At 37.1% G+C, this 25,866-nt stretch overlaps 1 protein-coding gene across 6 annotated transcripts in view; it reads right to left on the minus strand.

Moving 5' to 3' along the window:
* FRRS1 (ferric chelate reductase 1) overlaps nucleotides 1–25,866 on the minus strand; it is a 105,299-nt gene that overhangs the window by 8,435 nt on the left and 70,998 nt on the right. For all 6 annotated transcript variants that reach the window (XM_086717660.1, XM_086717661.1, XM_086717659.1 and 3 more), the window contains 7 exons: nucleotides 25,441–25,535; nucleotides 23,984–24,131; nucleotides 20,863–21,045; nucleotides 13,139–13,237; nucleotides 11,429–11,576; nucleotides 3,054–3,167; nucleotides 1,389–1,501 (listed from right to left, as the gene is read on the minus strand). In XM_086717660.1, the coding sequence (XP_086573786.1) occupies nucleotides 1,389–1,501; nucleotides 3,054–3,167; nucleotides 11,429–11,576; nucleotides 13,139–13,237; nucleotides 20,863–21,045; nucleotides 23,984–24,131; nucleotides 25,441–25,535 (900 nt within the window). The remainder of the gene's footprint in view (nucleotides 1–1,388; nucleotides 1,502–3,053; nucleotides 3,168–11,428; nucleotides 11,577–13,138; nucleotides 13,238–20,862; nucleotides 21,046–23,983; nucleotides 24,132–25,440; nucleotides 25,536–25,866) is intronic.

Here is a 25,866-nt window from a genome sequence, read left to right on the forward strand (position 1 = left end):
AGACTTCACCAGCACGAGCAGCAGGAATGGATATTTCACACACGGAGCACACCTACTTGCCAAGTCCTTCATTTCCTTCCTTTATTAAGTATCACCACCAAGCACAGTGCTCTACCAGATACAATGAGACAGCAAGGAAACAGAGCTGTCTCCCAAGGAGCTTAGGAAACAACTGAGTAGATCAGAGAAACATATATGAAGTGTCAATTCATAGTCTAAATCCTGAGAATATTGAGAGTGGAGTAACAGTTGAGTATGCCAGGATAAATGGTGCAAACCAAAACTATCCCAGGGAAAGGACATATAATCACTCTACATATCACACCATATATGTACACATCATAGTTTTAAAAGCAGTGGAGAATTTGAATTGGTAAAGCAAAGACACAAAGAATTTTCCAGTTGGGAATATCCACACGAACAGATGAGAGAGAAACAGAGGCAGAGAGAGAAAGACAGAGAAGCCAAAGGCAGAGACAGACAGCAGCAAAGCACACAGCAGTAGTAAGGACAAATAAAACAGATTGACTCTGCCAGCCAATAGTGAGAAATGAGGTTAGATGAGGAAAGTTTTAAACACTACAAATTTATATGAATATAAAGTTTCAAGAATACCCCTTATAAAGTTAAAACTGTTTCAATAAGCAGTATTTTTTTCAAAAGCAGATGTGTACATTCTAGCTCAACACATAATTACTAATATTCCACTATACGTGCAACTATCTACACTCCATGACACATGAAAGATACAGTTTGTTTTCCTTTGTTTTGAGGAGTGCTTACTGACTCTTGTCTTTCTACTAGGAGACTGCTTCCTCATCCCATGCAAAGGTGCAGCATGAAAAGGAACACTTCTGGCTCCTCTTCCTACACACAGAGGAGATAGATGATCTTGATTAGTGAGATAGGAACAGTCTAACCACTCACTGGCAACAACCAGGACAGATCCCTGCTTAGAAATGCATTAACCCCCACTATTTCTTTCTTCTGCTCTCCTATCCTCCTTGACTCATCTATACTCAGTGCAGGAAGTGAACGTTCTTCCAGGCTCTCCCCTTGGCCAAACAGACATGTAAGTCAGGATCTTTTGTGTCTCAAAGTCTATGTTACAAAGGAATGAATGCACATGGCCCCGAGACATTCTCTAATCCACCCTGAACCTCATTAAAGCTGTCTCTATTTTGACCTCCATCAAGTATCTTATGTCTATTTTCAGTTGGTTAGGAAATCAAAGGGCAAAATGAAGAAATTATTAGGATTCCAAAACTACAACTGTAAACCACCAAAAAAAAAAAAACAAAGAAAGAAAAAGAAACATACTACATAAGTTTTCATGTTGCAATGTTTAAAGAATATGGAAATTGCATGAAGCTTTTTCTCCCACCTACCTGAAACCAAGCTGCTTGACCAAAAACAGGCTTTGCCCAAACAAATTTGAAGAACCGAGCCATGAGCACACCTATGCTAACAGTAGTCATCCATGCCACAAACATTAAAGCACCTGTGGGTGAAAAAATTGAATGGTTGACATCACAAACCAAGCTGTTTCTTACATGACCAAGCCAAGTGCTCGGAACATAGAAAACAGCGAACAAAATACATTCAGTGAATGTAAGCATAACCCAACAACTCCCTATATATCATAGTTTTACCACCACCACCACTACTCCTAATAGCGAAACTTCCGTAGCTCCTACTGCGTGCCAGGCACTAAGAGCTTTACGTGTATTAATCTAATTGATGTTTACAACAATCCCATGAAGTAGTCACAATTAGTATTCCGCCTTTACCGGTTGGGGAAACTAAAGAATAGTGAAGTTAAGTAAGTAACACCTAAGGTTACAAAGTCGGGATTCAAACCCACTCTGGCTTCAGCAACTGTGCTCTTAACCATTACACTAAGACAGCCCTTCTGCAGGTATCTCAGCACCTTCTCACTTCTCATTCCAATAAACAATGAAAAACAAATAGGCATGTTACATGTGAATCCCATTACTGTCAAACTGGAGCTACTACTAGAAGCAAATTATCAATAATAAAGTTATTTTCAAGCTTAACTATGATGACATTTATTGAAACTCTACTGGAAGGAATAACTGAAGAATATAAAGGAAATATACCAAATAAGGAAATATCCCCCCACCCAATACTAGTATTGAAGAATAGTATAGTATACACTATACTCTTCCCCTACTTTTAAATCCCATCTTTTCGAAAATAAAACAGGCTACTTTTCAAATGGAATAAACTTTTATCTGTAGAACCAGAGCCTTGTTTTTAGACGACTGCTCTTCCAACATAGTTAATTTCATCATTTTAAGTATACAATATTTATGTACAGCACTGAGTAATTTGTATACCCTCAAATACTTTGTACACTGATCAGTTCAACAAAACTGTATCTTTGAGACTAAACTACTGTTAAATAATCAAAATCACAAAGCACTCTTCTATTATAAGCCTTTATTTTAATAAATGTCATAATTAAGGTCTCACAAAAATTAAACTGATTAACCCAGTGATACTTAACTCTGGCTACAGTTAGAAACAACTAGGGCACTCTTGAAAAATTACAGATGTCTTAAAAGCTCCATTAGTGATTTTAAAGTACAGCCAGGGTTAAAACCACTGAATGATCCCTACTCTCTACTTTTAATAAAAATTTGCAAACATTAAGATAGACGCTGCTACCTGCAAGTGTTAATATTTGAACATAGAAGACTTATGAACATTTTGCTAAATTATGCCCACTACTGGGGCACTTGGATGGCTCAGTGGGTTGAGCATCCGACTTCAGCTCAGGTCATGATCTCATGGTTCATGGGTTCCAGCTCCGCATCAGGCTCCCCGTTGTCAGTGCAGAGCCCACTTCAGATCCTCTGTCTACCCCCTCTCTGACCCTCCCCCATTCATGCTCTCTCTCAAATATAAATAAACATTTAAAAATAAATAAATAAATAAATAAAGCTCAGTACCATTCCTTATCCAGCCAGCACTGAGCCATCAGGTAAATTTATTCCACAAAACATAATAATGCTCTACAGGTGACTTACCATGAGCCTTCAGAAGAAATAAAGAACGGGAGCCTCCCACATTCTTTGGATAGTCTGTCACATTATGTTTCTCATATGTAATCAAAGGTTGCTGAGAATGCTTATATATTCGACCTGAAATTTTTAAAAAGAAAATGAAGAAGAATTACTTCCTTAGGAGAGGAGGAATAGAAAGACAGCGCCATGACATAGAAACAAAACTTCTTAAGGTAATAAAAAATAAATATTGTCAGAGATGCCATTCATATGCAAAAGCCACATAAATGTATATTCAAGTATATACGATCTTCTTGAAAAAAGCTAAAGAGATAATTTAGCCAATGAAGAGATGAATCAAGGGGCGCCTGAGTGGCTCAGTCAGTTAAGCATCCGACTTCAGGACTTCAGCTCAGGTAATCATCTTGTGGTTCACAAGTTCAAGCCCCGCCTCAGGCTCCATGCTGACAGCTCAGAGCCTGGAACCTGCTTCGCATTCTGTGTCTCCCTCTCTCTCTCTCTGCTCCTTCCCCACTCGTGCTCTGTCTCTCAAAAATAAATAAATGTTAAAAAAATGTTTTAAAGAGAGATGAATCACAGGGGTGCCTGGGTGGCTCAGTCGGTTAAGCGTCTGACTTCAGCTCAGGTCATGATCTCGCAGTCCGTGAGTTCGAGCCCCACGTCGGGCCCTGTGCTGACAGCTCAGAACCTGGAGCCTGCTTCAGATTCTGTGTCTCCCTCTCTCTCTGCCCCTCCCCTGCTCATGCTCTGTCTCACTCTCAAGAATGAATAAATGTTAAAAAACAAAAAAGAGAGGTGAATCAAAATGAGGACTAAGAATGGAGAAGTTATAGAGTGTCTGAGTGGCTCAGTTGGTTAAGTCGATTTGGACTCAGGTCATGATCTCACAGTTTATAAAATTGAGCTCCATGTCAGGCTCTATGCTGCTTAGCACAGAGCCCGCTTGGGATTCTCTCTCCCTTTCTCTCTGCCTCTCCCCTGATCATGCTCTCTGTCTCTCAAAATAAATAAATAAACATTAGAAGAAGAAGAAGAAGAAGAAGAAGAAGAAGAAGAAGAAGAAGAAGAAGAAGAAGAATGGAGATCATGGTAAAAGAGCTGGGGGTATGCAAGAGACCAAACGCTGTGAAGTCAAAACGATCACTGATACTATGATTAAAAATCACTGAAAATGTCAAATATAATTCTTGAAAGATACTACATATTTTTTAAAATCTGGAGTCCTAGACTAAACTAACAGAAATTGGACCTGGACAAAGGAAGTGGATAGAAGACAAACAAAAGCATTTGATGCTGTATTATTTGGCATATGGTCAATTCAGACAGGGTTTGACTAATAGACCAAACCCCCAATAACAGTGATGTAAACAAATTAAGGATATGTTATTATTTATTATGTATAAGATTAAATCTTTGAATGCATAGAATTATTCCAATTAGTTTGGTATGTGACTATGTATGTATGTGAATCTGGGAATCTATCCTACAGAAATATTCCCTTTTAACCAAAGATATAATGTACAAACATGTTCACAAAAGAGTTTTTTTTAATGCTGGCAAAACAAAAAAATTAGGTAAGCTAGATGTCCCTCATTAAGAGAATAAATCACAGAACATATTATTTTTAGGATACAATGCAGGTGTCAAAACAAATAGAAATAACGAAGAAATTTGATACAACAGACACATAGGAATCCTTATCCCAATGAAATACGTATTAAACCACAGACCACATCTCAATAATTTCCAGAAAAGAAATAATTATACAGGATACAGGTAAGTATCTATCCAAAATGGAACAAAGTGAAAAATTAACAACAAAATCTAAGGAAAAAATGACCCACCTAGATATTTCCAAAACTACTTTTCTAAATAACCTTCAGGTTAAATAGGAAACCAAAATTTAAAAGTCTTCTTTAAAATGAATAACAATGAAGGCATTTCATATCAAAACACATGTGATACAATCAAGGTAGTATTCAAAAGAGGCTTTTATCATCTTAAAAGAATCCTTTAAAAAAAAAAAGACTTAAAGTATTGCAATAATCATGTAATTCAAGAGGTGTTTACAACAAAATATAACCAAAGAAAGCAGGAAGGAAGATAGATTAAAAATAAAGGTAGAAATTAACAAACTAGTAAGTCTAAAAATCAGGAAAATCAAGTCTGCAAAAGACCAAGAAAACTGACTGTTTTTGGCAAGTCTGACTACAAAATAGAAAGAACACAAACAGTATCAGAAATAAAAAGGATGACACAACTGCTAATATAGAAGACACTCTTTAAAATTATATGAAAATACTATATACAACTTTAAGTCAGACAAAAAAAATTTTTAAATCGAAATGAAATGGATGAATTTCTAGAAAAGTCTAGAATTATAAAACTTCATCAAAGAAGTAGTAGTAACTCTGGACAGTAATAACGGTAGAAGAATTTTTTTAATTAGTCAAATATTTCCATTTCTAAAGGCTCAGACAGCTATGTGCATGAGTTCTATCATAAAATTTAAAAAAAAAATTAACTTTAAAAACTCATACTTATTTAAGCTCTTCTAGAGTTCATTCTATGAGATTAGCATAACACTGAAACCAAAACTAGGCAGGCGTGCACGTGCGCGCGCGCGCGCGCGCGCGCGCGCGCACACACACACACACACACACACACACACACACAAAATCTTATAACGAAAGACCAAAATCAACTATAAATATAGATGCAAAAAGTTTAAATAAAATGTTAGTGATTCAAATCAACTGTGCATTAAAAGAATTATAGGGGCTCCTGGGTGGCTCAGTGGGTTAAGCATCCAACTTCAGCTCAGGTCATTATCTTGCGGTTCGTGGGTCTGAGCCCCAAATCGGGCTCTGTGCTGACAGCTCACAGCCTAGAGCTTGCTTCAGATTCTGTGTCTTCTCTCTCTTCCCCTCCCCCACTCATACTCTGTTCTCCCTCTCTCTCTCAAAACTAAATATCTGAAAAAACAGAGTATTATAAAACATGGCCAAGCAAGGTTTATCCCAGGAAAGTGAGGACCATTTGCCATTCTGAAGTCTATAAAAGTAATGATAAAATATTATCTTAATTGCTGCCTGACAGACAGCAAATGAAATTCAGCACATGTTCATGACATGAACTCTGTAAAGTTAGGAAAAAATCATTTCCTGAACACCATAAAAGTTATCCACCAGGAAAATACAATAAACATGACACAACACGGAATATCAAAAGTATTCCTGTCAAAATCAGGAACAAGACAAGAATTCTTGCTAGTCCACATTTTTCTGGGAGAAGTAATACAATGAAACAAGACAAAAAATGAGGGCTATGTAACCTCATAATTTGCATAAAATATGATGTTTACCTAGAAAATCCAAAATAATCAACTGGAAAACTAGATGGCTACATTCAAGACAAACATTCAAAAATAAATAATTTTCCTATATACCAACAAATTTAGAAAATGTAAGAAAAATAATCCCATTCACAATAGGTCATATTAAAATCTATAAAATTCATAGAAACAAAGTAACAAAAAGTATATATAAACCCTATATGAAGACTTGAAGAACACCACAGGATTTCAATCAATAGAATATCCAGTATACTTCTGGATAGAAAGACTCTCTATTGCAAAGATGTCGATTATTCTTCAAGTTAATCTAAAATTTCATTGCAATTCCAATCACAACCCCAACAGGATCTTTAATGGAATCTGACAATCATTTCTAAAGTTTATCTGGAAGAACAGATAGATAACAAAGAGTCAAGAATTCCTGAAAAAGGCAGCCAGGAAGGGAATCATGCTCTATCAAAATTCATAACCTATTATAAGGCTATAGTAATTTCAATGAGTACAGTAATAGATTCGTGGAAAAATAAACTAGAAAGTTTGATTTACTAATAAATGTTTGATATATGATAAAGAGGCTTTTGAAGCAGCAAAGATAAAATGAACTATTCAAAAAATGGTGTTAGGACAACTGATTTCATTTCACAAATACTATTATATCATGGCTTGTTTATAACAGAGATCAGAGATAAAGCAGGAAACAAGAAAAGTTTTATGTAATGAATACCTACAGAAGAGAGTCAAGAAGAGAGAGACAATAACTATCAGGAATTATACTGAATTAGCAGAGCGGCAGTAATGAAAACCAGACCACATTCCCAATAGCCTGAGAGTCATTTGGAAGAAAGTATTTTTAAATTCTGATTCACTTCACAGCCATGGCTGAGCAAGAATTTAACCTTCATTAAAGCAGAAGTCCATTATAATTTTTGGAGTTCCTTTGTACGGCTCTATTATAATCTTGGATTTCTGCTCTAAGGCAAGTTGAGTTTGTGTTTAGTACAAGGCTCTACAGTATTATGTGACGTGTGGTATTCCTAAATTGTTAAAATAACCAGTCATGTGATAACAGAGTCTCCAGTTCATTAATTATTTAAATTGGTAGATTTCCTAATTGTGAATTACTTATTCACCCAAGTGAGTTCTATCATTTCACATGACTGCTTATCTCATGATAGGACAATGTCAGCATTCTAGGAAGGAAACAGTATTAGAAAAAGGTTTTAAATGGATTTTACTGAAATTGGGTACATTTTACATTTATAAGAGTTACCGAGATTTTATGATGGCTTTGAAAAATGGTTTCAACCTCACAAAGTCTCACTGCTTTTAAGCAGACTGCAATTTATAAATGGTTCACGTACATATAACTAGATAACAGAAGAGACAATGATTTATGTGGCAATTGTACTTTGTTCCTTAATACAAGGGTACTGGAAAGTTTATTCCCTAAAGCAGAAATGTTAGGTTTGGATTTTTTTTTTCTTTTTGAGGTTCTGTTTTGCTTTTTTGCTTTGCACTCCACCAGTTTAAAAAAAAAAAATGAGTCTGTGCTCCCAACATATGTATATTTGAGTTAATAAACACATTCGTGTACTATTGTTTTAATGCATTATGTACACTAAAATATATTAAAAAAGAAATTTTTTAAGATGAGAGGACATAAAATCAATCTATATACAAAGTTCTGGTGTTGTTCCTTGGATCCCTGGACTGCCTTACAATGTATATACACCTTATTTGGGAGAACCTTGTCCTAGAGCAATGAGTTATCAAACCACAGTATACAAAACAATCACCTGGGATGCTGGTTAAAAATGCAGAAGAATGAGGTGCCTGGGTGGCTGAGTTGGTTAAGCATCTGACTCCAACTCCAACTCCTGGTTTCAGCTCAGGTCATGATCTCACATTCCATGGGTTCAAGTCCCGCATAGGGCTCTGCACTAACAGCACAGAGCTTGCTTGACATTCTCTCTCTCCCTCTCTCTGTACCCCCGACTCGTGCTGTCTCTGTCTCTCCCAAAAATAAACTTTTTTAAAAATGCAGATTCCAAGCATCAACAACAGAGATTCAGTGGGTCTAAGATGGAGTTCAGGAATCTGCATTTTTTAGCAGTCACTCAATTCTGAAGAAGGTTGTTTGAGGCTACACTGAAGCTTTTCTCAAGAAGGTTGTTTGAGAAACACTACAAAAGACAATACAGATGCTCTCCCCCATAACATCAGCACAGCAACACCAGCAGGAGAGGAAGATACAACAATGGTCTATTCTGCACACGCATTATCCAGGAATGAGGTTTTTCTGAGGAAATATTAGAACTATCACTTAAGGGGAGCCTGGGTGGCTCAGTTGGTTAAGCATCCAACTTCGGCTCAGGTCATGATCTCACCGCTTGTGAGTTCGAGCCCCGCATCGGGCTCTGGGCTGACAGCTCAGAGCCTGGAGCCTGCTTCAGATACTGTGTCTCCCCCTCTCTCTGTCCCTCCCATGCTCATTTTCTGGTTCTCTATGTGTCTCGATAATAAATAAATGTTTAAAAAAACATTTTTAAAAAAAGGACTAACACTTAAAATATTGTTTCTATAAGAAAATACATTCCAATTTCTACAGTGCTGACCTAAGAAGAAATTTTTGGCATTCTCATATACCCCCCCAACACACACAATTTGTTATATAATAGAATTCACCCACTTAAATGAAATTGCTTTTATTTTAATACGTGTAACATCTTTTAAGTATAAAATTTTCTAAAGTATAAATGCAAACTGTCAAATCCCATAGCAATTTAAGACATCCATTTGCATCAATAATCATTTATGAAGCATTTGTAACATACCGGGCACCAAAGGAAGCAATCTGGTATGATGGAAAGGGCATGGCTTCTGTAAGCAGAACAGCCTGGGGTTTAATATCTGACTTAATAATTTCTTACTTGTTAGATTTGGAAGAAGTTACTTAACCTTTCTAGGTTCCAGTTTCTTTATTTCTAAAATGGTCAATATAATGTATATTTACAGAGCCTCTGTGAGAAATAAACAAGATATGTATACTGCACACAGTAAGTGACAATTGTAATAATGACAATTACCTGCGCTTTAGTGGTATGTGTTTAAAAACACACATATGTGACCTTTTCCTCATTAAAAATCCAATTCCTGTATTTCCCGTGTTCAAAAGCGTTGACTAGTTAGGCTCTGAGGTCAAAGAGTTTGGGTTCAAATTCCAACTCTACCATTCACTCATCTGGGCAAATTACTTAACTGCTCCTAAGCCTCAGTTTCCTCTGGGATGAAACAGATAATAATACTACATACCTAATGTAATATTATGAAGATAAAAATGAAAAATCTAACTATAGTGCTTATCCAGTGACTGGCACTCATTAAGCCCTGAGTAATTTTTATTCATTATCACTTAACCAAGAAATGATTTTCAAGCCATATTTGCTGATGCTGGTGCAAATAAGAATACATGATTTGACTAAGATAACTACACATATCACCTACAACTAAATCTACAAATATTCCTAAATTTTCTTGTAACATGAGTAGATATTTTATCCTGCTTCAAAACCACTGTCTCCCCTTTACCTAGAGTATAAAATCTAAACCACATAATAGAATATGCAAGGCTTTTCACAACTCCACCTGCACCACATTTGTCTCTTCCTCTTCCTTTACCTCACCCCCTGACCTCCCATTCTATACACCCAGCTTCTCACAGTTTTAAATTTTTTTTTAATGTTTTTATTTATTTTTGAGACAGGGAGAGACAGAGCATGAATGGAGGAGGGTCAGAGAGAGAGGGAGACACAGAATCTGAAACAGGCTCCAGGCTCTGAGCTGTCAGCCCAGAGCCCGACGCAGGGCTCGAACTCATGGACCGCGAGATCATGACCTGAGCCGAAGTCCGACGCTTAACCGACTGAGCCACCCAGGTGCCCCTCTCACAGTTTTAAAAAGAAGTTACAGTCTCAAAGTTTGGGCACAGTATTATCTCCCAAGAGAGGAGTCACTAAATACTACCTTGGCATTTCTTGTAGTTCTTCAAAACATCATTAGCCAAGGCCTTAAACAAAATCTAATAATCCCTTTTAATATGTGTTACAACACAAGGGCTCCTAGGTGGCTCAGTCGGTTAAGCATCTGACTCTTGATTTTGGGTCTGGACACGATCTCATGGTTTCGTGAGTTCAAGCCGCATATTAGGCTCTGTGCTGGCAGCATGGAGCCTCCTTGGGATTCTCTGTCTCCCTCTCTGCCCCTCCCCACTCGCACTGTCTCTGTCTCTCTCAAAATAAATAAAAAAGGTTAAAAAATGTTTTTAAAAAATGTGTTGCAATCAATATCCACCAGGGCAGTCTTCTTAAGGATAAGGGAAATACTCAAACTCATAAAACTACCATAGGCTGCACTTGACATCAGATTCACTTAGAAAGACGTGGGACAGGAGACACAGCACATCTGCAGAGCACTGAGAGGCATTCTCCTTCAATGGGAGATCCTGTAGCACTTTATTCAGCTGTCCAAGAGCTATTCTCTCTTCCCTTCCTCCAGCTCCCTGGAGAAAGCTCAGGTTCAAGGAGGTGAAATTCACAGTGGACAGGTTACCCTGCAAAAGCCAAAATCTGTTGCAACAACCCTACAGTCACTGTTTGTAGGATCCCTGCCAGGGATCTGCCAATGTCACAACACTTAGGGAAGCCCAAAGATATGCCTTCTTCCTAGGTATTTATAGTTCTTCCTGGTCCAAATGCAGTTTGCCAGCCAGAAGCCATTTTTATCATAAGCATGTTGCTTTATGACACAGTTGACACTACTTTTATCTAGTTTCCAGGGAAACAAACCTAGAAGGTTAACCAAAGTCAAATTGTCAGGCAAAAATGGAAAAGAGTTTTGATAACTCTTTACCCACAAGTGTGTATCTTAAAAAATGAGCAATTATAGTAATGTCTCCAGAACAGGTGGAAAAGGGAAGAAGAGAAAGGAACAAACTTGAAAAGATAGTTTTTATCAATATACGTACCATTGTCAGCTGCACCATCTGCTAGAAAGATGTAGTAGCTTGTGTTTAGATCAAATCTGTTCTTAACCCCAGGAAGGGTAATGTTTCTTCTGAAAGAACACTGCATAACACCATCCGCCAGCCTCCAAGCCATATCCTCAAGAGCACCCTACAAACACACACAATGGGTCTCTTCAGCACTTTCCACAGATTTGCTAAAAATAAAATATGATCAAAATCCTGACCTGTTCGATTTCCTTTCCCTAAGATCCTTTGTGCATGTTTTGTCTGCTGTATCATTGTTTGTCCACTTCCTCTCTGAGGAGTACAAGAAACATTTTCTCCTGGTTTATTGGTCTTTATCCTACTTGGCAAAAACACTATTTTTACTTTGAGTCAGAACCCCACAAACCCTCTACCCAGGTTAGAAATTTTGGCAGATGTACTAACCCCCTCTCGCCTCTAACACACAATCAAAAACACTGAAGAAACAATTAGAAAGTAATACCCTAGTGGCCAAGATGCGATGTGCATCAAGGGAGAAGTTCCAAGCTATGGGAAAGCTCTGCAGAGAACATAACGTTATTAGGAGATGACTACTTCTTGGTCAGAGCTCACTTGCTTGTCAATTGCCATGTGAAAAAGACACTTCTCTACCAGAAATAAGCCATCTTTGGCATAGATGCCAACAAGGAGCACTGAAGACAACTGTCCAAGGCACTGAACCAGTCTCTACCATACATGTTCTCCTTTCTCGCTAGACAAGAAACTGTCATTAACCTACACCTTTTTTTTTTTTTTTAATTTTTTTTTCAACGTTTTTTATTTATTTTTGGGACAGAGAGAGACAGAGCATGAACGGGGGAGGGGCAGAGAGAGAGGGAGACACAGAATCGGAAACAGGCTCCAGGCTCTGAGCCATCAGCCCAGAGCCCGACGCGGGGCTCGAACTCACGGACCGCGAGATTGTGACCTGGCTGAAGTCGGACGCTTAACCAACTGCGCCACCCAGGCGCCCCTAACCTACACCTTTTCTTAAAAATCTATCTGTAAGCTTATGAAAGGGAGCTGATGCTTTGACTATCTTAACCATAATTTTTTTTTATAAGATGCAAAAAAGGATTTAAACGGCACACGCAAGAATTCATCTTTTCCTATAAGAGAACCTTATCTTGTGCTTCCCGAAGTGTAGAAAAGGGGAGATGTTGGTCAAAGGGTACAAAGTTGCAGTTATGTAGGATGAAAGTCTAGAGATCTGATGACTATAGTTAATAATACTGTATTATATACTGGAAATTTGCTAAGAGAAAATTTCAGGTGCCCTCACCACAAAAAAGAAAAAAAAAGTAACTAAGAGAGGAGATAATGGGAGCAGTCATTTCACTATGTGTGTGTGTGTGTATATATATATATATATATATATATATATATATATCAAAGCATTATGTTGTATACATTAAATACATATATACAATTTTATTAAACTATATAATATTAAATATATTGAATATATAATGTTAAATAAAATAATATAATGACATTAATAAATTAAATGTACAAATATAATAATATAACTTACTTTATATATTTTTATATATTATTTTAAAAATAAAAGGAAGCACAGAAAAGTGTCTTCCAGCTTTTTGTAAGAAAGGAACCCTACTGCCAATGTTGGCCGCATAGCCAGGGGCAGACAAGAGGGGTGGAGGCTCCCAGAATCTTCCCACCTACCCTGGAGTCCATCACAGGGTGACTTCGCCCCATCAAACGGGATGGTTGTATGTGCACAGTGTGATCTTCATGAATACACACATAAGCATCATCATCACCCTGAAAAACAATTGCAAATGAGAAAAATTCAAAGGAATTTCAACATTTTGTTTTTTAAAATATCCCTAATGAAATCAAATAGTATTTGATGCTTTTAAAACATAATTTACTGACTCAATCCCAAATGATACCACAAATTCCAGAGAACTGGCTGTCCAATTTATTAATAGAAAATAATTTTGCTATATTGAAGAAACAAAAAGCAGAAACAGACCCATAAATACAGAGAACAAACTTGATGGTTGCCAGAGGGCAGAAAGTGGGGGGAAGGGGCAAAATGGATGACAGGCAGTGGGACATACAGGCTTCCAGTTGTGGAATGAATAAGTAACAAAATAAAAGGTAGAGCATAGGGAATATAATCAATGGTGTTATAGTTCTGTATGATAACAGATAGTAGCATGATGTTTCAAATTGTTGAATCACTATGTTGTACACCTGAAACTAATGTAACATTATGTATCAACTATACTTCAATATAAATAAATACATAAATAATTTTGTTAGAATACGAAAACAACACAATTTCAATATAAAAAATATATTAAAATAGGGGTGCCTCGGTGGCTCAGTCGGTTAAGCATCCACCTACGGCTCAGGTCACGATCTCATAGCTCGTGAGTTCAATTCCTGCATCGGGCTCTGTAGAGACAGCTCAGAGCCTGAAGCCTGCTTCAGATTCTGTGTTTCCCTCTCTGTCTGCCCCTCCCCCACTTATGCTTGGTCTCTCTCAAAAATAAATAAACATTAAAAATTTTTTAAATAGGGGCGCCTGGGTGGCGCAGTCGGTTAAGCGTCCGACTTCAGCCAGGTCACGATCTCGCAGTCCGTGAGTTCGAGCCCCGCGTCAGGCTCTGGGCTGATGGCTCAGAGCCTGGAGCCTGTTTCCGATTCTGTGTCTCCCTCTCTCTCTGCCCCTCCCCCGTTCATGCTCTGTCTCTCTCTGTCCCAAAAATAAATAAATGTTGAAAAAAAAAAAATTAAAAAAAAAAAATTTTTTTAAATAAATACAATAGACATGTTTATAAGCCCCTAAACTTAAACACCACTATTAATGCTTTCATATATATTCATCCACACCTATTTGTATTTATTTTTTCACCTCAAGTGGACTGAAAATACAGTTCCGTTATGTTTTTTCACTGAACTTATTATGAACATTGTTCTAGATATTTATTTGTAAATAAACATCTATGTCCTACAATTTTTCATAACTATAAACACACTGCAATATATTGGGTTTGGGGGGGACCTTTTAAGATGAAGATACTAGAATCAAATACTGCTGATATTGTACACACTGATTTACTATTACACACTCAAACCAAATCGTCTGAATTCAAGGAGGCATTATTTTCAGTCTAGTTCTTATCTATCCTTTAGTATCCAATATTCTTTATCTCTAAAAGTTACAGCTTATTTGAAGTGACTACCAGAGGACAGACTGCATCTTCAAAGTCCATTTAAGTGATGGTACAAATGAATAATCTGGCTTTTAGGTTACTGTGTTTAGTTTTGGTTCTTTCACCTATTGTATATCATTCTCCATAAAATAGCTAACAAGATCTTTTATGTGCTATAGTCACTAAACTCCTTAAACAAAGCCAAGACTGACAAGTTATAACAAATTTTGCTATTAGTCCCAATGATATTCTAACATGCTTTAAATTTATTTTTAAAAGTTCCACTTTTGAGAACTCCCAAGTACTTAACCTTAGCAAACCAATTATTCACTGTTACACATCTTATATTCAAATCAGAATCAGCCCAACTCAAGAAACTTGGAGTCGTCATGATTTAAACCAGGAATCAACAAACTATGGCACACTCAGACCAAATTCAGCCCAATGCCTGTTTTGGTACAACCCACAGGCTAAGAATGATGTTTACACATCAAAACGGTTTTTTTAATGTTTATTTATTTTTGAGAGAGAGACAGAGAGAGCATGCGAGCAGGGGAGGGGCGGGGGGGGGGTGGGGGGACAGAGGATCTGAAGACGGCTCTGCCCTGATAGCAGCAAACCTGATACAGCGCTCGAACTCATGAACCATGAGATCATGACCTGAGCTGAAGTCGGACACTCAACCGAGTCACCCAGGTGCTCTAAATGGTTTTTTTTTTTTTTTAATTAAAAGAAGAATATTTCATGACAAGTAAAAATACATGAAATCCAAATTTCAGTGTCCACAAATAAAGTGTTATTGGAACACAGCTACGCCTATTAATTTATGGATTGTCTATTGCTGTTTTAGCACTATCATAACCGAGATGAGTGGTTAGAACAGAGGCCATAGGCCCACAAATTCTCAGGAGTTACTATCTGGACCTTTACAGAAAATGTTCACTGATTTCTGATTTAAACAAACATTGTGTGTTTTCTAGACTATCTGCTATGAGGTATAAAAATTCTTTTTTTATTTAAAATAACTTTTAATATAACAAGAGGCAAAATGGTGATAAGACAAATACCATACTAACTCCTTGTTGGTGTGGAGGCAGACCTCCCAAATACTGGAGAAAATTATGGGGATGGAGGGAGAAGAGATAACTCTCAGTTCTCACTACTCTAAAATGAAAAATATGAGAAAGTGCTATTACAACTATAGGGTCCAAGCAATTTCTAGAAACCCCAAGTCTGGAGCATGGAAACACACATGTAAGAAGTTCTGCCAAATCTCTGAATTTTACAGAACCCTTTCTCCCATTTGTTCCTCTTGTTTCAAACATTTAGAATGCACCGTTCAGAATATTGTGTGGATACTATGGGAAAAATAAAGATGACTAGATTGTTCTTACAACCAAAGACTACATTTTAATGGAACAGACAGATGTAATAGTATGTGAATTATGATACAACAGGTTTAGACAAAGTACCATGGGAACACAAATTATGTAGACCTAAAGATTGAAAAACCTTATCAGGAAAGGTGATAATTAACTAGATCTTGGAAAATGAAAAATATTTACATGTGGCTAAGATAGACCTGAGATAAGGGAAAAGTTTTCCAAAAGGAGGAATTTCCAGGACTAAAGACATAGAAATATAAAAACGTATGAAAATTTTAGAAAACAGGTAACTGTGTTAGCGAAAACATAAAACATAAAACAGGGTAAAGCTGGAAATTCCAAAAAGGACTCTGAGGTATTTTGAAAGCCACGCTAATGAAAAAAATATTCTTCCTATAACTACTAACGGTTCACCAAAGGTTTTTGGGGATAGCACTGAGATGATCTCTGTGGCAGCTTGAGAAGGAAAGTCCAGTGGCTATTGAAAGATGAACCAGACAGGAGAAATCAGGGAGCCAAGAAGACTCGTGAGGGGGTCACTGCGGCAGTCTGGAAATGACAAAAAAAGGTGTAGGCGAAGTCAGAGATAGTGACAATGCAATAAAGAGAATGAAGGAAGTACGTCAAAGACAGAATGACAAGTATATGTAATATCGGTAGCAGTGAACACATAAGCACTCCAATCCTGACTTCTAAAAACTATCCCTATCAAAAGGAAACAGACCTCCTTTGGGAAATGATGAAATGCATAACAGTATAAAATGGAATCAATAAACTATGTTTTCTGGTGTAACAGCTTGTTACACACTAAAAAAGTAATGGAGACCCATCAAAAGGGCAAAAAAAAAAAAAATGCTTTAAGAGGCCATATCTAGGTCAACATAAGCAGCTAAAAGAAGACTGATGATGATAAACTATAACTCAATAGACAAAAGTAACTCATTAATCCATAATGTTTCACCAAAAGAGAAGGAGAGGTACAGAGAAAAGAAAGCTCTTTTTTTAAAAAGAACACCAGCTAACAGATTAGAAAATCACCAATTTGTAATCACAAATGTAACAATTGATTCAGGCAAGGAACATCAATAGATGCTAAAATCACTTGAGAAAATGTTATTGAGGAACAGAATATTCATATACACTCAAAGTATTACCCCACAGATTACTTATTAATTAAAAAGAGAAAACACACCTTCACAAAGGAAAAATCTGATGGATAATAGTGATCAAACACAGAATCATCAATAATGGAATAATTTGACATTACACATCTCTTGATATGATGTACTGAGAAATAAACACATCCCTTAGGTAGTACTTGTGTCAAAAATCTTAACCTGAATCTATTGCACAAATTGTGGAACATTCTACAGAATGGGAGCATGAAAAAAAATTCTAAAAAACAGGTAGGGTAACTGATCAAAAAGATATAACAATTAAATGTATTGGTGATAAACGACTGGATCTTGGTTCAGAACTTTTTTGAAAAAAGAACAGCTGTAAAGGACTTTATCGGGACAACTGAGGTATCTGGAATATAGACTACATTGCATGAAATTATATCATTACTAAGTTTTCTCAATGCGATAAAGATATTATGGTAATTATAGAATATTCTTGTTCTTAGATACTTAGATCTGTAGATAGTTGCTAAAACTTTTAGAGATAAAATGTCATGATGTATCTACAATTTAACCTTCAAATAGTTTGGGGAAAAATTTGTGTTTATATACACCTCATAAGTCAATCTATACACACACACACACACACACACACACACACACACACACACACACATACACACAGTGTGGGAATGGAGAGGGAAAGAAAGTGGCAAGTGTAGGTGAAAAACTTACTGGTGTTTGTTATACTATTCTTTCACTGGTCATGTGGATTTGAAACTCCTCAAAACAAAAGTGGGGGGGTGGGTAAGAGGAAGAAGGACCTGATAGGTGAATAAAAGGGAAGAATCTAAGTCACAACCAAAATTCCCTGAACACTAAAGATGATGACAACAGTGAATGAGATAGTCTATAAATTGCCCAGGACAGCATCTGAAAAGAAGCAAGGATTCAATAATGGTAACTGCTTTTTTATTTCTATTTTTGATCACCAAGAATGAGGAACACAAAAAACATGAGGAGGAAAGATATTAAGTTCAATTTTACAGATAATGGTTTGTGTTGTCCAAGAACACGCATCTGGACAAGACCAGCTGGCCACTGAAAATCCCAGTCTGAAGTACAAAACAAGTCAGAACTGAGAACATTCTAGAACTTGAGCACTGAGAAATTATGTATAAAGCAAGATGACACCAATCAGGAGAAGGCAAGGAATAGAAGCTAATATATAATATGTACACTTGATATATTTTATATCATTTAACAAAGTATATGAAGATAGGGAATATGTGGATACTTTGAAATTAGTTAAAATTCAGACATTAGCAAGTCACTGATAACTAAAATGCAGAAAATTATACTTTTCATCAATTTTAGTGAAGTTTAACACCAAAACAATTGCTATCATTAATTTATAAGTGAAACTGAAAAAGGTATCATTCAGGTTGATCAGTATTTGTAACATCAGATACCTTCAATATTTAAATTTATATTACATACTGAAAAGAAATAGCAGGTCATAAAAATATCCTAAAATTTTTTAAATAACCAGGAATAGAAGTAACCACTTTAAAAATATTTTCTGAGGATGATTTATTTCCCCCAATTTAGGCAAACAGGTGTACAAATGATTTTAATCATTAAGTAAGATTGCTCTGTAAATCAACTGCACCTGCATAATTAAGTCTTTCTTATAAACATTTTTGATGAGTACTATACTAGAAACATAAGATTTCTAAGTAAGATAAATATATCTTGAATTAGAGATAAATGCTTTTGTGCCATCTATGCCTACAACTTAGAACAGAAATAACTGGTCTACTTGTGGGTGCCTCATCACCACACTCAGTACAGCACTAGTGTCTTTTCCTCTCGCTGACAGATTTTATGTGACCAGAAAAGGAAAAATGCGAGTATACTATTGCATGAAGTTTGGCTCTAAAGTGACTGGAATGTTTTTTTATGTAAGTGACTAGAACACATATCTAAATGATACTGTATGTTACAGATGAAACTACACACTTACTCCAACAAGGCTACCATTGTTAACCCTTGCTGGGTTCATCTTCAGAACTGTTCACACAACAAGTACTACCACCATCTTTCCTTATTGCTTTATGGTCCCATTTTATTTTTTTTTTATTTTGTTAATGTTTATTTATTTATTTTGAGAGAGAGAGGAAGAACGCATGCATGCACACACAAGCAGGGGAGAGGCAAAGAGAGAGGGAGAGAGAGAATCCCAAGCATCTCTGCACTGTCAGTGCAGAGCCTGTCTCAGGGGCTGAATTTCACAAACCACGAGATCGTGACATGAGGTGAAATCAAGAGTTGGATGCTTACCCGACTGAGCCACCCAGGAGCTCCTAATTTTATTTCTAACCCAGCCTCATTATCCACCTTATGGGCCAAACTTGGTTCATTTCTGCCTGAACTGCAAATAACCAACAGAATATGCTATTGCTCTGACGACAATTACAAAGGGCAATGGGGAAAAGGTCTTGAACTCTTGCAACATCATTTGATCCAGCATAAAATTTCCCAAAAAACAACCTTAAAAAAAGAGTCACAATTATATGTCATTTTTAAAAGCATATGACATATCTTAAATCTCATAAGGTTAAGGTCTATGTTTTGCTTAATGAAAAAAGATAATGAGTGCATTCTAGAACTATACAGTAATATATCTAGGTCATGTGCATATATTGCAATGCCCTCCCCCTAAAAAAGTTACACCTGGTTTCCCGCAATACATGCAAGCAGCATACGAGGACCAATGTGATCAGAGTGCACTTTTAGGGAAAACATTCGTCCTTCTATCACAGAATCTCAGCGTTTCTTTTCTTTTTTTGAATTACTAGTCCCTTAAGAAGTGATACTAAGTTTAAAACATGACAGGAAGAAAACTCTCTACAAAAAACTCGTTGCCTTTGCTAATGTGGAAGTAAGAGGCGTTCTCCATTTGTAGTCATCCCTGACCTCACCATCAACTCTGCTTCGAAAAGGACTTACACATGTCCTGGCCCATACTCTCCCTCCTTCCTTCTGGAAGATTAGGATGCACTCTGCTGCCACACCACAGCACAAGGCTGCCATCTACAGAACCATTGAATCCATTCAGCACTACCCAGGGAGAGCGAGAATCAGCTTAAAACAAATGCTGCCTTCTGTAGATCTGACAAAGGAGCCTACCGGTAAGGAATATATTTATGCCTGGACACGCCAGGTTTAACTCTCTGTTTGGGATATGTACTGTTGACTACCAAAATGGGGACTCCGTGAGCAGCAACCCTTGCTGGGATTGCTGGACACTTGAGAAAACAATGAGGGTTTGAAAAGCATCACAAATAACATGAGACTTGAGGCAGAGCAACTTCTCCTAACTGTACTTCAAGCTTTTATCACAAAGAGATAAGCAGACAGGACAGACAGAAAGATATAGCGGCAAATCCACTGGATACAAAGTGATTTTCCTAACTTTCTACAAGACAGCCTTTCTTAGTGGTATATAATTGCACAACTGTTAAAAACATGAAATACCCAAAGATTTTTAACTTAGAACCCACTCTATGTTCATTTCTCCTGCCCTCCCCTTCCCCTTCCCATTGTAAGCAGGATAATAATTTGACTCTGGAACAAACAACTAACTGCCATTGATTAGGCTCCCTCCAGTAACTTTTCTTTCATTACCACTTACGTAAGTGAGGGATACAAACCATCCATCTGTCATGAGAAAACGCAAAGGATAAATAGCCTTTACTGGGACCGCTCATTTCAACCACCACTGATTGGTCATCTCGTGTGAAGGACAAGAAGAAACAGGCACGCTCCTTCTCTGGGTCACAGTTCAAAGGACTCCGAATACAGAACTTCTTGTTCCCACAATCTGAAGCACTGAACTAGAAAAATGACAGGGAGAAAAAGTCTTAATTACCAACCAAACAGTTCATTTCACAATGATAAAAGAGCCACTACCTTGAAGTACAAGTTTTAACAAGAGTATCTTTTCATAATAAAGATTCAAAGAAGGAAACAAATAACACATCCCAAATTAGACATGATCAGAGCAGTAGTTAGGTTGTGAACTTTTAAACTTAATTAATTTTGATTAAAATTTGGAAGACACAACATTAGTTGGACTATAATGTGCATGAGTATTAAAGTTCCTTTAATACACAAAATATTTCACATCAATTATGTTCTGGAGCATAGTTTCCAGTAAATTTTGAAAAACACCTTAGGGAATATTTAAGCCCACACTGACATTCTTGCCTAAAAGATATCATTAAGTTTTTAGAATGAACTTTTAAAAAGTAAACAGACAAACTCACGAATTTTTATATTCAGATCCTAGACTCTGCATCTAGAATTCAGGTTCAAATTTGATATTAAAATAATGTAAGAAAAAATGGTTATTCCAATATATGCTAACACTCTAAATAATAGTAATACAATTTAGTGGAGGAGAAACAGGAACAATTTACAATGATTTAATTCAGAGCTTCCTTGTTATGGCAAATAAGAGGACTAGCATCAAAAATCTCAGCTCCACAATTTGACGGTACAAAAATGCTCAGTCATCTTGTTAGAATGCGCTATGACAATGTATTTCAAAAGGGAGTTAAACATCATGCGTCTAGATTAAATGGGAACTGTATCCAAACACCTCTCATTTCTTCTACTCTACCGACACTTCTGGCCATCCAGGGTGTGGCGGGTTTTCCCACATTAAGCAATTCTGCAATTCTCAGTGGACACCAAGCACAAGTCCTACTTTGCAATTCCATTCTGACACAATCTACCTGAAGGTAGTGTCCAATCCTACAAGTTAGGGGCTCAGTCCCACAAGACTGTTTACTTCAGAGGCCAACCACAAGGTCCAGGTTCCCAATGAAGGAGACTAAAGGTTCCCATGACCCTCTCCTCAAGTTTGATAATGTACCAGGATGGCTCACAGAACTCAGGAAAACAGGTTTCTTACTAGATTGCCAGTGTATTATTACCCGATGAAATCCAGAAACAGGTGGAAGAGGTGCACAGGGAGGGTATGTGGGCAGGGCAGGTGTGTGGAGCTTCCATGCCCTCTCTAAGGCACCATCCTTCTAGCACCTCCATGTGTTCAGCAACCTGGGAGCTCTCTGAACCCCATACTTTTGGGATTTTTTATGAAGCCTTCATGGAGGCATGATGGATTAATGACTCAATTTTTAGCCCCTTGCTCATCTCTGGAAAATGGAGAGTGGGGGGCAGAAAGTTCCCAGTTTCTAATCATGGCTTGGTCTTTCTGGTGACCTGCCCCCATGGACGGCCCACCCATTAGAGTAAAAGGCATTCCTATCACTCAGGAAATTACAAGGGATTTAGGAGCTCTGTATCAGGAACTGGGGTCAAAGTCCAAATATTAGCAGGAACCACAGCAGAAACCAATACACATTTCTTATTATTTCACAGCAATTTAAAGAAAAGTCACAGTAGAACGGAAAAAACAAACCAGTACGAAACTTGCATTTTGGTCTCTGCTCTCCCCTTTAGTCCATCATGTTTGCTGAAGAACTTAACTGTCTCTCTTGTATACCTTCAACTATACAGGGACTGAATTCTGAGGTCTCTTCTAGCTCTGTATGAATGCTATAATCCCATGACTCTGAATAAACCTTTCTATAATCAGAGATTATAAAACTGGTGTAGAGATACCATAAAAGCTCCGGTGAGAACTAATGCCTTTTATGTGAATATATGGAAAGATTCCTCTTAGGAAGCTCAGGTCCAGACTGACTATTTACCCCCCTAAGGCAGCTTTAAAATAAATAAACATTAAGACTAAGTAAACTAGAGCTAGTGCAAATAAAAAATCTAATTGTATGGTCAAAAGTGTAACATTCATAATAATGCAATCAAGTATAATTATATATTGCAAAATGTAGAAGGAAAACAAAATGAGACAGTACATAAAGAGTACAAGTGCTTTACTTAGTCTTCCTCATGAGAACAAAGAGTTATAAAAAGACAAAAAGAGAAGGAAAAGAAAAAAGGAACTAATATTTACACAATTTCTATTAAGTGCAAGGCAGTTAGAAACCTTAAAATCATTACATTGTTTAATTCTCATAATAATACTAAGAGCTGGATATTATTACTTCTCATTTTATAGGTGAAGAAACTGAGACTTTGAGAATTAAGTAGCTTGTCTAAAGTCACACAGAAAGTAGGCGAGACAGGATTCAGACCCGAGTTTGTTCTTTTAACTGTAATAACCTGCCGTAAGACACTTTTCATTATTTTCACTTCTGAACTAATAAGTCTCATTTATCAGAATTTCTTTCAGTAAAACCTAATGTTATTAATATGCACTACCCTTTACAAGATATGTTTTCTCAGCCACAGTTCTTTTGAACCCAAGGGCCTAAACGGAATTCTAGCTGATGAGTTTGCAAAAGAGCTTCTGTCGTTCAGCACATAGAATCCCCCAGTACTCACTGGCCTTAGTGAAATCAGATCTAGGAGTTACATCACCATTTCAAGATTCTGCTCCAAATCTTGTCTAAATTTAGCTTAAGCTTTAATGTTCCTCTCCGTGTTTGATATTTGGCTGTACAGACTACAGAATGTCATAACCACACCTCGAACATGCAGGGTGTTGCACTCCCTTTATCCTGACCCATAAGTCATAATGTGGCAATAAAGACTTCCTTCAGATTTCCTGCAGAGGTCCCAAAAACTCACTGCCACAACCCGGCACAGCTACTTCTCTGCATACTTCAGCAAGTACAAACCACAATTTCCAAAGACACTGTTCTTTTAGCTTGCATCTGGTGAAACCATGAAAAGGTTACTTACTGATTTGGTTAAATGGGATACAGGAGGTAATGTTGACAAAGGTGCTACTGTAGCTTCAGGTGTTGTAAAAGGCGGTGCATTGGGCTGTGAAATTACAGGGCCAGGAATCTTCACCCAGTAGATTTTATACTTCTCAACAACTGTGACTCTGAAATGCAGTACTAATGAGATCAAACAGAACCCTAATTGTGGCCCATTATAATTGAATCAAAAAAAAAAAAAAAGATAAAAAGAAAAGAAGTAAACTTGGGACACACAACTTAATACTACCCAACAGTACCACCAATTTTGTCTAAGACAAATCTCTAATGACTCTTCTACCTCATTACTAAATGAACTTTTACTGCCCTTGTTCTCTTGCTTACTCTTGATCTTTCTTTTCTTCTCTTCTCTCCTCCTCGTCTGCCCTTTGGGCATACTCCCAGCAGTCCATGAGTGCCAGATAAGGACTAAAACGCACAGACTTCTATTCCCTGACATATAAAGAACATACTACTGCTACTTATTTCATAGTGTGCTGTTCAAATTATCCCACAGGGCATATGTAGCAGGCAGCTACAGCAAGAAGTCAGATAGAGGCTGCATAAGCAACACCAGATCTTATTGGCGTCACAGTCCTCTTCCACATTCCACACCACACACAGGTGCAAAGCTGTGTTTCTATGTGCTAGCACTTGCATACATAGTGAAACAAAACATACAGACATGTCAGGAGACTAATTCTCCTTAAAATATACATCTGTAGGGGCACTGAGTGGCTCACTCCCTTATTCAGCTCAGCTCATGATCCCAGGGTTCGTGAGTTTGAGCCCCACATTGGGCTCTCTGCTGTCAGCACAGAGCCCACTTCAGATCCTCTGTATCCTTCTCTCTCTCTCTCTCTCTCTCTCTCTCTCTCAAAAATAAACATTAAAAAAATTTTTTTTGATAAAAAAACATATATATGTCTCTAACACCACTCAGTTATCATTAAACTGTTTTATGACATTCCACTTCCCCTTGCACAGAGGATTAAGGGAAATGGACTTCTAATCCTACTGAATTTCATAATTCTGAGGGCATGAACAGTCTTACTAATCTAATATGCAGGTTATAACACTACAAAAATGTCATCCAAATTTTAGGAATTTTTTCATACTATCATATTAAGATAAGAACAAATCTAAAAAAATGTATTAGTCCATACACCATATATGAACTCAAGTAAATATTAACTAATGCCTCTTAACATGAAGGCACCACAATATTTAATTCACTCAACAGATATGTATTAAGCACCTATTAGGTGTTAGGTCTTGGGCTCGGTGGAAAAATCAAATGAAAAGCAAAACAGACCAAGGTGGTGTCATTCTACACCAAACCACTCTTATACAGGTAAATGTCCAATAGGTATCAAAAATGACACAGACCATTATTTCAATTTGATTAGTTGCAGATTTGTAAGCTCTCCCACTCACAGAAACTTTATGTGATTCGGAGAATTGCTTGGAGCATTCCAGTAGACTTTAATTTTTGTTTTCTTGGATGGATTTGTGTGACTCACAGCATATCCCTGAAACAAAATGGAAAAGAACTACCATTCACTCACTCCGTAGTTGAGCATACTGAAACTACTGTCATTTTGCAAAGTAATCTGTCATGGCATGATGCTGGCATTCTGATAAATACGGTTTTATTTAGAACAGAGACTCAGGTACTCAACAAATACATGTTGGTTAGTCAACACCAGATTAGCAGCTGGCTCTGTATATAAATTAGAGTCAGCAGAAATTTAAGAACTGAAAAGAGTTATGAATACTGGGTATGTCAATGCTACATAGAGTCTGCTCATTATTTAATTTATATTATAAATTAAAACTCCTTCCATTAACAGATACAAAGAA

This window comes from Puma concolor, chromosome C1, assembly GCF_028749965.1.
Source record: "Puma concolor isolate L17-30 chromosome C1, mPumCon1.1.hap2, whole genome shotgun sequence".
Lineage (NCBI taxonomy): Eukaryota > Metazoa > Chordata > Mammalia > Carnivora > Felidae > Puma > Puma concolor.